General features: G+C 32.7%; 1 protein-coding gene across 2 annotated transcripts in view; it reads right to left on the bottom strand.

Moving 5' to 3' along the window:
- LOC129227023 (period circadian protein-like) overlaps nt 1-13,929 on the bottom strand; it is a 61,698-nt gene that overhangs the window by 33,833 nt on the left and 13,936 nt on the right. For both annotated transcript variants that reach the window (XM_054861655.1, XM_054861653.1), the window contains exons 9-14: nt 11,374-11,480; nt 10,548-10,701; nt 8,727-8,844; nt 5,925-6,051; nt 5,416-5,453; nt 3,959-4,077 (exon numbers count right to left, since the gene is read on the bottom strand). In XM_054861655.1, the coding sequence (XP_054717630.1) occupies nt 3,959-4,077; nt 5,416-5,453; nt 5,925-6,051; nt 8,727-8,844; nt 10,548-10,701; nt 11,374-11,480 (663 nt within the window). The remainder of the gene's footprint in view (nt 1-3,958; nt 4,078-5,415; nt 5,454-5,924; nt 6,052-8,726; nt 8,845-10,547; nt 10,702-11,373; nt 11,481-13,929) is intronic.

Below are 13,929 nucleotides of genomic sequence, written 5' to 3'. Positions count from 1 at the left end.
CAGTCATTTCCAGCCGAGGACTGCAGTTTCGTGCTTATTAGCACTCATCACCCCGGCATAGGAAAGTGACTGAGCTGGAGATGGAAAACCTCACAAGGAAGCCAAGAGTGCGAAACAAACTGGTAGCTAATATAGAATTAGCAGACCAGACGAGTGACCGAAGCAATGGTTCGGTTCAACTCGAAGATCGGCTGGAAATGACTGAGCTGGCGGTGTATTTCTCGTATTTCTGCTTTAGCCCTGGCTAATGGGCAGTAATTTACTGAATAAATTATTCATAATTCAACGGTTCTCAAATCCAAATGACCAAAATCTTCCGGTTGAAACAAAAAATAGGAAAAGGGAATGCTTCTGTATAAAGTGCTGCTCCTCAAGTACAGAGCACTTGTTAAAATACATTCTTTTTCATCAGAACAATGATAAATCAAATAGCCTCCATTGATCCAGAAATGCATATCAAAACCAAATTTTAAAACTATTTAAACATCAAACTGAGACAGCAACAGTTTTGAAACTATCGTGGAATAATAAAATAGATTCTGAATTTTATATCATTTCATTGGACAAGAAATCTTTGTTTCATGATTTCACGATTGTTTTTATGTTTTGTCCCCCCCCCCCCCTCTTTCCATTTTGATGGTTTGAAGAAAGAGACAGGGATATCTTAACTAGTTTTCATAATGAACATTTAAAGTACTTTGCTGCGTTCTCTGAGACGCTTAATCCTTTATAATATTGCACAAAATAAATTGGTGTGCCTTGCTTTAACCATTGAGAAGGAATACTAATGGAGGGAGCCATAGCAAATGTCTCAGTGAAATGAGCTTGGGATCCAATGTTTCCCAGGTCAGGTGACTTGTTTGGCTGGGAAGTTGTCGCGTTTTGGCACGTAATCGCTCTTTTGGCATTAAATATTTTTCAGACGGCGCTTATTATGAAGTCGGGGCTACAAATCAGAGCAACTCTGGCTCCAACTCCTTTACCGCATAATAATAAATAAATAAATAAATAACGGATACAAATACAGGCCTGTCATTCAAACTCCCTCTCTCCACTTCTTTCCGGATTTTAAAATATAATGTAACTGCATTTTTCATGTATTTTGGTGTTTATTCCTTGAAATGACGGGCATGTACAAATAGCTTAAAGTGTTCTGTTATTGACTGAAAATTTATGGATTCATAAGTATTGTAAATCAATGTTTTGAAATGATTTCATACGCAGGCATACTAGTATTTAAATTGATGCATAAAAATAGCAAATCTTTGTTCTTGCGCATCTGCTGTTCACAGGAGCTTGGCGAGAAGATACTCGCCAACAAAGCAAATGTACACAAAATGCTTAAGAGCCGTTAAAATAATTACTAGTTAAGTAAAAAATGTTTTTATGGAACTAAAATGTTATTTGCACTCAAGATATACAATGTTTTATAACTTTTATAGGTAAAATAAGTACAAAAAATTAAAAATTATAGGCAACTGTGGAATATGTACTGGTTGAATGCATATAAATGTTATTTTTTCTTTATTTAGAAGTAAAATCTATTATTTACTTCTTAAGTTATAAGTCTAAGTTTAAGTCTTATTAAGTTATTTAGAAGTTCGTACATGCTAGGGAAAAGTTACTGGACCTCCTGGTGTGGTTTTTTCCTCACAGTTTACAATGCTAGAATACTGCACTATTACTATAAATCTAATTTTCCCCTTCTACAGTTAAAGGTTGTTATCATGCATGGCTTCAGCTAATGAAAACTTCTTCAGCGTATCGGGATAGTAGGGTTGCACTCTCTCCATCTATTCCTTCTCAATGGCTTTAACCATTCCTGAATGTCCCAATCTAGGAAAATGTATACCCCCCCCCCAGTGAAAATTCACCACAAAGCACACAGAAACTTGTTTTTCTTTTTTTTTTTTCCCATACTGAATTTTCGTTAATTTGGTGGAACTTGGATTACAGAGCTCAGATTGACTAAAACCACTTGCACGAAAATGATTGAACAATGTTTCGTAACTGATATAATCCGGGATTAAAAAGCTGAATTATTGCTTTTCAAAAAATTAATATATTTTTTAATATTCCGGCATATTTTACAAAGCAGTTAAGCAGACTTAGATAAAATGAAAAGCTTTCTGGGAACACAAATCCTAACTGGAAAATTTTCTGCAAATAATTACTTTGCCTAACTCACACTTGAATAAAGAATTAAATTTATATTCAAATATTGAAGAGGGCAAAAAAAAAAGGTGCTTTAAATCATTTAATTTTTTTTTAACAAAAACATATAGTTTGTGCTTATTTTTCATCAACTGAAGAAAACTGCCAAAACCATTATTTTTTTCACACATCTGCTTTAAAAGGCTTTTGGGAAAAGGCTTTAACATAAATAAACTGGGATTTAAAAAAAAAAAAATTTTTTTTTTTTTTTTTCTAATAACATTAAGCAGTGAAAAAAATTTCTGCAGAGCAAAAAATTTTCTTCGAATGCCGTTCGTGCCTTCGTCTATATTATGCTACACTGCAGTTAAGCATGTTCATGTAAATTAAACTTGGAAGAATTTAATTGTTGTAACAAGGTGTACAAAGGCTTACACAGTGATGCTCGTTTAAAGCGTATTGGCTATTATATAACAGTTTCCAATTCCCCTTAATGTTTTACTGTGTATCAGTCAACTTTTTACAACAGAATTAGGACTGTAATACATATTTTATGTGGTCCAATTGGCTTAGTTCTAAGCAGGTACGACTGAATATTCCTGCATGAATATTAAAGCTCAACCAATACATTGTGGCTGATTGTGCAAAAATCAGACATCCACATCGACAAACTGTGTCCTAGCTTACAACTAAGTGAAGCATAAAGTAAGAAAAAACAAAGTCAGAAAAGCACAAATTCGCAGATTACTGCTGACACGTGTTTCGGCGTTACAGGAAACGCCTTTTTCCATGTAAAAAGTAATGAGCTTATGGATGAAAAGACATCCGACAAAAGCTTTTGTCGGATGCATAGACTAATAATAAGATAGACCGAGCTATGGCAACCCTTTTGCTGCTCATAAACCAAACCATGTGACTGGTGGATATCCTAGCAACAGCGGGCGTTGATCGTAGCAGACGATCAACGCCCGCGAGAAATAAAATAAATAGAATTAATGAAACACGGAAGAATGATCTTTTATGGAGTCTGATTTGTAAATTTGTTATTCTAAGTTGTAAATATTTTGTTAATATAGTGAGTTTTTTGTTTAGATAGTATTGTGCATTTTCTTTAGTCGATTTTAATAACTCTCTAAGCAATTAAAGATGCAAGCGCCCAAAAAGAATCGGCAAACGGTAAGATTTTTACCTGCAATTTCAATTTAAGATACCGATTAGTACATTTTTGCGTTAACGCAAAACCTTTACGCCATTACGTTTACGCCAACGCTGATGTAGTAGTTCCGAATGAAATTAAAGTTACTGAAAACTGCGATCAAAAACTAATTACTAATGTCAAAACTAAAAGAAAAACAGTTCAATCATCTCTGCACCCGGGGAAAAAATTATGATAAAAACACGTCTTAAAATACATGCCGAGTGCCAAACTATAGATAATCCTGCCAGCTGGCAACCATGCCGCCAAAGTTTTCGCCGAGCCTTCCACCAGTCACATGATGTATCCATGAACCAAATTTTTCATCAGCAAGTCTGGGAAAGCTCGGTCTACTCTTATTATTAGTCTATGGTCGGATGTCTTTTCATCCATAAGCTGTAACGCCGAAACACGTGTCAGCAGTAATCTGCGAATTTGTGCTTTTCTGACGTTGTTTTTTCTTACTTTATTCTTCGGCACAAAGGTATTTATTTATCTTAAGTGAAGCATTTTTATCGTGAAAAAGTTGCCTTGAACTGACTTTAAGATGTCCTCAATAGAAATGGTCAAGGTATAGGAAGCTCCAAACCAAAATAAAAAATGGCGAACCTTTCAATATTGTCTTGATATCTAAGTTGTTGCACAGTGGGTGGAGTCTCCGATGAAACGCTGGAATCGCTCAGCTCTCGATATGGAGAAATGTCGCCCATTACCACGCTGTCAGAGTCCTATGACATAACAGTAGTACATAAGCAAATAGGTATCTCAAATATAAGTACATCCTGCATTCAATGACAAAATTGCAGACACTATAAATGTCAGAAAGGTGATCAGAATATGCAAATGCAATATAATAGTTGCAAATTAAGCGCCAGATTACAATCTTGATAGTACCGTATTTTCCTGCGTATTATCCGCGGGCGAGTATAATCCGCAGGTCCTAAAATCGGCCTGAAGAAAAAAAAGCTTCTTATAATCCATCCGATGTAAAAAAAAAATTAAGTTTGAATTTAACATACCATTTGAGCAACTAAACTAAAAACGTGAAAAGGTAATTACTTTGAAGGCATAATCAAAATTAATCTGAAATATAATCTATATATAATGATCTTTTCTTGAAATCAAGATTATAGCACGCTAATTACTTGAAAAACAGAGTCAAGACAAAGGAGCAAATGGTCTTATCTTGTGCAAATGGCTACCTATTTCACTGTAATCTTGATTATTTTACATGACCTGAATCGCCAAGAGGAACATTCAAGCAACGCAAAATAACCAACATACGGGCAGGCTGCGAAGAAGAAAATGCATGCTTTGTAAAATAAACAACATTCAGTCGGCGTACGGTCTCGATCGGTGAATCTTTAAAATCGGTGAATCCTACTTTAAAAATATTGAGGTTCAATGCGCTGCTGTTAAGGGGGAAAAAAATCACAGATAATCCGCGGCTGCGCATAATCCGCACCTCATAAACTTTGCCTTTTTCAGCAGATAATCCGTGGATTATACACAGGAAAGTACGGTAATTACAATATTGCTAACAGCAGCCTAACAAACACATATTTGCAATGCTGCTAATATCTATATTAAAATCAGCAGCTGCATTTAAACAATAAATTTTTCATTGCTAAAGAGCAAGTGTTGGGATTATTTAGCCAATGCTTGTTTTCTCAGAACTGCATTAGTGTTAAATACAAGGTGTATTAGTATTAATTGTGCAGAAAATTACATTATAAACAGTAGAAAAATTAATCTAACATAAGAAGCCATTTTTTGGAAGAAAATCTGAAGAGCTTCAAAGTAGCAAAATTTAACCAGTATTGCAGATTATTGAAGGAATATTTTGATAGAGTTTAATTTTATTCTATCACTGCATCTCTGATGATGCAGGGAAAATGGCTTCTAAATAACTGAAATGCAGTAGGGGAAAAAAAAATCAGTTTCGGAGCTTACAAAAATAATAAAGTCTCAAAAGAGAAATACAAAATGCATGCCACATTTTTTGAAAATTTGTTGAATTTCTCGGAATGAATAACTAATGTGACACTATATCTGAAAAAACTTACCGAGTTACTTTTGTCATCCATCTGATCTGCTTTGTCACCTGAAAAAATATAAATCGGTCAAATTTTCTGCATTCCATCATAACATAAAATACGTAGAGATTAAAAGTATTAATTGAACCATCATTTTCTTAAAAAATTAAAACGAGTGTATTGAATAAAATATAAAATCTTGACAGTACTTCAAAGCATGGCCAGCTAACTAAAATTCTGAGCCAAAAATTTATCATTTATTCAAAACTTAGACATAACTTTTTAGATACCCATTTCAGGTTTACAATAGTGTTCTGCCTAATTTTTATTTAAAGACTGCATCAGTTCTGCATTCAGTTTTCAAATTAAAGATCGTACAGATATTATAATTAAATAAATAAATAAGGTTTTGGATTTGATGGATTATCCACAAATTAAAGGTTAAATGAGTATCCATAAATTAATGGTTAGTAAAATCAAACCTCAAGTGCATTATACTCACACATACATTACACACAGAAGAAAAATAAATTACTTACCATTGCCTTTGTGTTTAGATCCAGCAACAAAGCCTTCATCAACACAGCTATACACAAAAGATACCAAATCTCTTTTTCTTTTGCTGCAGAATCTTTTTGTTCTAGCGTTTCCAGTTGTTTGAATAGTCTACACAATGAAGGAAAATGAGAATATTAAGAGTTGACGAATCAGAAAAATAACTTTTAAAAACAAAAAATATGTAGTCATGATTAGTAATTCTCATGTATATGACAAGTAACCCTAACATTGAAGATTAAAGGCTTTCCCCCCCCCCCCCTTCCTTGAGATGAAAAAGAAAAATGTCTTGCTCTTGCATTTAATCTAGTAACACAAGCAGACAAAGAAATTTCAAATGCAATTTTTAATATTTAAATGGTCCAAAATTTTAAGATAATTATGTCGAGTGTACTACTAAACAGGGTTTGCAGATATATGTATATATATATCCAATATTTATTTTGAAAATATCATGATATTTTGATATTTTCGATATTTATTTTTCCAACTACGATATTTACAATATAAAAATTATATTAATTATAGTAATTTGCTCATTTATTATTAAAAGTAACCAAAAAGTTATGTATTTTATTTTTATGATGCATTAACAACATCATTAATATAACAAAATAATATAATATTCTTTTTTATTTTATATTCATAAAATTATTAGCAATGTAACAATTTTAATTCATATTAAAAGTACCTAATTAAATATTAGACATTGGTTAGAAAAAAAGAAAATGTCTTATGACTGTGCTCCTGACTACTGCATATTGTTTATTTCTGAATCATATAAATGTGGAAAAGTAGCCAACAGAAGACAAATGAGTAGAACAGCTAATGCTAAATTAACTCTATTAAAATACACAAAAATGTAAAATGAAATATTAGATATGAATAATGAAAGAAGCCTTAATTTTAAGTCTACGTATTATAATAATAATTAAAGAGTGATTTGTGGATGCATTTACTATTTTGAAGACATTAGTTTGTGCTGATTGAAAATATCAGATATATATCAAAATATCCGATATATATCAAAATATCGGATATTTTCGATATTTTCGAACCCTGCTACTAAATAAAATTCTCCCTTCGAGATAAGAAATAACGCATAAAATTATAAATCCATCTGTCAACTAACAGTGTTTAACAAGTTAGTAACAAATATTCTAAGACTACAGAACGGTCTAGAACTAAACTCAACCAAGTGAACAAGTAGGATTCTAAAGTAACCTAACCAATTAGATATGAGCATACAAAATGAGAATTGAAATCCAAAAACACTATGCATTACAGTGGCTGCCGTTTAATTGAATCACGTTTGTTCCAAGCAGTTTTGATTCCATAAAGTGGCTAACTCAATAAAGCTGGATTTTGTTCTGTTTTTGACAGTTCGAATCATTAAAGCGGCTGATTCAATGAAGCGGCTAACTCAATAAAGCTGGATTTTGTTCTGTTTTTGACAGTTTGAATCATTAAAGCGGCTGATTCAATAAAGCGATTAAGACAATAAAGCTGGATTTTGTTCTGTTTTTGACAGTTCGAATCATTAAAGCGGCTGATTCAATGAAGCGGCTAACTCAATAAAGCTGGATTTTGTTCTGTTTTTGACAGTTCGAATCATTAAAGCGGCTGATTCAATGAAGCGGCTAACTCAATAAAGCTGGATTTTGTTCTGTTTTTGACAGTTCGAATCATTAAAGCGGCTGATTCAATGAAGCGGCTAACTCAATAAAGCTGGATTTTGTTCTGTTTTTGACAGTTCGAATCATTAAAGCGGCTGATTCAATGAAGCGGCTAACTCAATAAAGCTGAATTTTGTTCTGTTTTTGACAGTTCGAATCATTAAAGCGGCTGATTCAATAAAGCGGCTAACTCAATAAAGCTGGATTTTGTTCTGTTTTTGACAGTTTGAATCATTAAAGCGGCTGATTCAATGAAGCGGCTAACTCAATAAAGCTGAATTTTGTTCTGTTTTTGACAGTTCAAATCATTAAAGCGGTTGATTCAATAAAGCGGTTAAGACAATAAAGCTGGATTTTGTTGTTTTTGACAATTTGATTCATTAAAGTGATTGATTAAATTAACTGGTGTCCACTGTACTCCTTATTTCAACATTTACTTTAGTTTATACTCAGCCATGATTGATTCATATTTGTTAGGGTTTTACACTAAAGGGATAGTTTAAAAAAAAAAACAATTTTTAGCAACTCTACCAGCTCCCAGGTGTTGAATATTTAGGGTCAGTCTGATTAACATTCCAAAAAAAGGAAATGGAGTTTCTTAATTTCTTTTTGCAGGGACAACTAAAGTATAGCTTTCCCCTCCTCCACAGTCCATGTGTTTGCTTTTTCTACAATCATTAGCATTTGACAGTTCCTCATTTTAACTTGTAAGAACGATAGTGGTATGAGTCATCTTAACTTTATTTTGAGTAATTGAATGCTTCAAAAACAATGTGTCAAAAAATTGAAGATTGAATATATTTTAGTTTCAAATCCTGAACTAGTGTTGAAACTTTTTTTTTTGAAATATCACACATTAGCATTTGCGAAAAATAATGTAAACACAAAGTCCCATTTCAGATAAACCAGTAAATGCTGATATCAATTATTGCCTTATAATAAACACGTTTATTTCATTTCTTCACACAACATTTCAATTTGGAAAATATGCTTGAGAACTGTCAAAGGAGAGGGAGCAAGCATCTGCATCCTCACTGCATTAAACTGAGGGACAAGAATAAAAATAAAAAAATAAAAATGAACATGGAAACCAACTCTAAAGTAACTCACCTGAGCAAGAAGAGTTTTAATTTCTTTCTGAATCCTACGGCTTTCTTTGACAATTTCATCCGACACTACAGTTTCTTCGAACTCACAGGGTGTAAATATATTAATATCAGTTGGTCCTCTAATAAGAAAAAGGTAAAATCAGTAACCGATTTCAACAAAAATAAACAAAAGCAATAAAAAGAGCAGCAGTTAATATCAAACAAAAGTCACGGTTTCTGACACGGATTTTTTTCTTTTTTTTTTTTGGGGGGGGGGGGTAGGTTACATGTGACAAGAGTCATTTCATGTCAAACGAAAAGAGCACTCAACCTGACCATCTCAGATTTGCTTGAACCAAAATTCTTACCGTATTTTCCTGCGTATCATATGCGGGCGGAGTATAATCCGCAGGTCCTAAAATCGGCCTGAAGAAAAAAAAGCTTCGTATAATCCGCGGCAACGTATAATCCGATGTAAAAAAAAATAAAGTTTGAATTTAACATACCATTTGAGCAACTAAACTAAAAACGTGAAAAGGTAATTAATTTGAAGGCATAATCAAAATTAATCTGAAATATAATCTTTATATAATGATCTTTTCTTTAAATCAAGATTATAGCATGCTAATTACTTGAAAAACAGAGTCAAGACAAAGGAGGAAACGGTCTTATCTTGTGCAAATGGCTTTTTAATTCACTGTAATGTTGATTATTTTACATGGCCTGAATCGCGTAAGAGGAACATTCAAGCAACGTAAAATAACCAACATTCAGTCGGCGTAGGGTCTCTATCGGTGAATCGGAGCGTTGGTGTTAAGAGGAAAAAAAATCACAGATAATCCGCGGCAGCGTATAATCCGCAACTCATAAACTTTGCCTTTTTTAACAGATAATACGCGGATTATACCCAGGAAAATATGGTACTCTTGACACCTTAAAAATATATATTTATATATTTAAATCCATCATTTTTAACTGATGTAAGAGATTTTGAAATTCATTAAAAAGCCCTTTTTTCACTTACCGACAGTGTTTTAAAGTCATAATTCAAGTTCTATGGGAACTACAGAATATTATAATAACTCATTTTAAAGAGAATTGCATGCACTTCAATTCAATATCCAACTGGAAACTTTTCGAAAAAAAAAAACAAGTTTTACACAAAACTTTAAAAATTAATTCAAAAGTTTTTCAGGCAGTCCCGTCATGATCCCAATCTGAAAACTTATGGATGTGTTCATGAAAATACGTTTAAAATCATATATAATTCTCCAAATTTTCATGAGACTCAAATTTTCACTAAATTAGAACAGGAGAAGCAAACGGCCTCAGTAGAGTTAACGACCATATTTGCCAAAGCATTGCTTTGAATTGAAAAACTTCTTGGCTTCTAATACTACACAGCAGTTACATAACAAAAGAAAAATTCACAGATTACATTCTATGGTTCTTATGTGTGTGTGGAGGGGGGGGGGGGAACATTCGGAACTATCAAGAGTATTTAAATTTAAATTTTAAAATAAATAGAATGAAAAACATTTTCTCAAACATGAAGGCATCTCAAACATTCTAAGGAGAAAACAAAAGCATTTTGTTGAAAATTAAGAATCATAAGCAACAATGAAAAACACAAAATTTTCAAAAAATTAATATGCATATATTTCAAATTTGCAAGAAGCTCCTTTTTCTGCAAACTTATGGACGCAAAGGCATCTGACAAAATAGGAAGGGTTTCCTAGTTTTCCTAAAACACATGTCAGCAGTTGTTTTCAAATGTTATGCTGTTTCAATCAATGTTGCTATCGATAACTTGTAATACAATCTAACAAAAATTTTGGCTTACTTCAAAACTCGATGTTGTCCAACAACAAACTCCAATTTATGGGACCAAGGATTAATAAAGCAGGACCATTCTGTCTCCAGCAATATGTAACAGCTGTTTTGGACTTTGAACCGATAGGGCTTGCTTCGAAAGGATGTCCCGTGTTCCTTGACAACTATGTTACAAAAAAAAAGTAAATAAACAAGAACTAGTTTAGAAAAATACATACATACATGATTTCTTTCAAATTGCAGAAAACAACTTGCTTACTTAGACTAATAACAAATAAGTACCAGGGTTTAGGTTGGGTTCAAAAGTTCTTTAGCATAAAAGCTAAAATTGAGGGGAAAATGTTAGCAAAATGGTAAAATGTTACACATTCTCATATATTTATATATGCCTCAGTGTGACATCTTTGAAGAAATAAGTACAACAGCTATTTTTTAAAAACATAAAATAAAAAAAAGAAAACACGATTGGTGTTTAGAACGTTGCAGTCTCCTCCTCCTAATAAAGCAGTTATTGGGGGGACATAATGCTGGATAAGACTAATAGTTATTGAACTTAATTGTAGTTTAAACATCTTAGCTAAGATTTGAAAAAGATTAAGTTATCGCCATGCATGCTTCCTCTCTAGGATCATACATTTCTTCTTTATTTAAAAAACTAATTTATTTTTTATTTGAGCAAAAAAGCGAAAATGCGTTGCTTTATTTTCGCAATTCAGATAGTGTTTTCGCATTATGCGAAAAATGCGACCGTAGCGGAAACCCTGATAAGTACTCAATGAAAGATTTTGGGGATACATTTTTTTTTAAATAATGAAAATAATAATAAATTAAAATACCTAATTCATATATGTCCTTCAGCTGCGGCATATCATCCGTGTGGTAGAAGTCGAAAATCGAGTTCCCTATCATGTCTTGGGGCAGGTAACCGAGGTATGGAATGGCACTGAAAATATCCAAGAAAGGAAAAGCCATCAAGTGACAATAATTTGAAGAAGAAAAAAAAAAAGAGTAAAAAATAATACACCTTTGTACTAAATTACATCGAAGAAGTGTAATTATCAGATATTATTTTCATTTAATCGCCAAAAAATGAAAAAGGAAGATGAGGGAAGAAAGAAAAATGGCATAAAATTAAGTTAGCCGACAATTATGAAATAAATTGCGAATTATCAATCCGAGTACAATGCTGAAAAAACCTAATGGAAAATTATCCTCTGCAAAAGATTCTCAACTTAGCAATATTGTCTGGATTAGAAATGCTAACAAAGTGGTAAATTTTTTTGGAGTGTGGGAATCCAGCTCAAATTTATTAAAACCTATCCTCAAAAATAATGTGAGAGGGACAATATCACCCACAAAAGATTCACCTGAAAATATAATATCATTACACTTAGGTCATGGAAATAAGCGTATGAGACATCGTTTACAGGGTTCAGTCATAAATCAGGCAGAAAATGTTATGGATCTGGGTGTCTTTATAAATCAGGACTTCAAGTTTAGTCAACAGTGCAGTATTGCTAGTAACAAAGCCAACAAAATGCTTGGGTTCATCAATAGATCTATTTCAAACAAATCTAAGAAAGTTCTTCTGCCTTTATATAGGAGTTCAGTAAGACCTCATTTGGAGTATGCTGTTCAGTTTTGGTCGCCTTATCTGAAGAAGGATATTTTCGTATTGGAAAGGGTTCAAAGAAGGGTAACTAAATTAGTAAAGGGACTCTCAGATTTAGATTATGATACCAGACTTAATAGGCTTAACATGTATAGCCTGGAGCAAAGGAGAGTCATGATTCAGTTATTTAAATTTATCAAAATGAAAGATGTAAATGGATTAAATTTTTGTGGGGAAAGCAGGACAAGGGGTCATTGTTTTAAGCTATTTAAATCTCTGGCTAACTTGGAAATCAGGAAAAACTACTACTTTAGCAGGGTCGTGGGCACTTGGAATAGCTTACCGGAAGAGGCGGTAATGAGCAAAGGAGTGGATATCTTCATTGGGGACTAATTAATTGACTAGGACCAGCCTAGCTGGGCCCAGAGCCTGTTGCTGGTCGTCACATTTGTATTTGTATTTGTATTTGCTCAGTTATGCTTATTCTGCTCTGTCAAAATTGACTTTTTTTTTTTTATAATTTTGAACCATTTGCACTTCTAGTGGCATAAAAAAGACACTGAATGCAAAATTTTATAATGTGGGGATTCGAGCTTGCGTGCGCTCATGATTTTTGAGTAAATTGATACTGATTCAAAAAATTGCCACTCACAATTCTAACCAAAATAAAGATAAATAAACAAATGATGCGCCTAAATCTGAGTTTAACACATTACAAGATAGAGAAAGTGTGTGCAGAAAAATTAAATGTTCATAATTTCATTTTATGGTATGTACATCTTAAGCATGAATAATTTAGTGAAATGATTTTCATTTCCTTATTTTATTTGGTTCTTAACACGAGCATTATCGATATATATTTTTTTTCCTTTGATTTTTTTAAACGTTACACGCATATAAAATCTGCTTTACCTCAAATATTTTCAAGAAGAACTCAATAGTCTGCAGTAAAATTGTTAACTATCTGAGAAGCAAACAGTAATTATTAATATTATTATTTTATCCCAGCCTGACTCACAGCTTTTCAGAATCTGGTGCGAATACACAAACCACTGAAATAGTGAAATAATATTATGACTTTTCTCACCTACAAGCTTTACGTACAGAGAGGTTCAAACATTTTTGGGAGGGAAAAAAGTAGCTCTACTACTTCATTATTCCGACTAAACAAATTTTTTTATGATTTCGACTTAACATAACATCTGGAAATATTGATATTTTTGAAAAATATTTTGAAGAAGCACACAAAGTGGTGAATCAAGGGATCCAATATGAACCTGGCAACATATATATATATATACACTTAAGGACTGTTGGACCCTAGGAAAAACAGTAACTGTGCTAAAGGAAACAAAACATATGCATAGCACATTCAGTTTTGACTTAACTTGAGGAACTTGCAAGAGTCCCTTTGGAATCTTAATATTCCTTTTCAAAAGCATAATTATTGTGATTATTAGAGACGTACCGAGTAGCACTTTGGCCGAGTACCGAGTACTCGGCCTTTTACTACTCGGTCGAGTTACCAAGTACCAATTATGTTTTATGAAGAACCACCGACACACATGTGATGAATTTTGAACTTATTGGAATAGTAGTATAAACCTCCTTGTCCCATATAATAGTTTTTAAACTTAATTCCTGCTGAAATTTAACTATAAAATTTTGCAAAAATAATATTTTTTAAATTAAAAATGAATAAATAAAAGGTATGACTTATCAAGTTGGAATTAAAACAAATTATACAAATTTATTCATTATAGGTCTAGTTCGCTAAACA

The sequence above is a fragment of the Uloborus diversus genome, chromosome 7, assembly GCF_026930045.1.
Source record: "Uloborus diversus isolate 005 chromosome 7, Udiv.v.3.1, whole genome shotgun sequence".
NCBI lineage: Eukaryota > Metazoa > Arthropoda > Arachnida > Araneae > Uloboridae > Uloborus > Uloborus diversus.
Note: the sequence above shows the minus strand (reverse complement) of the source record. Positions and strands in the feature narration are given on the sequence as shown.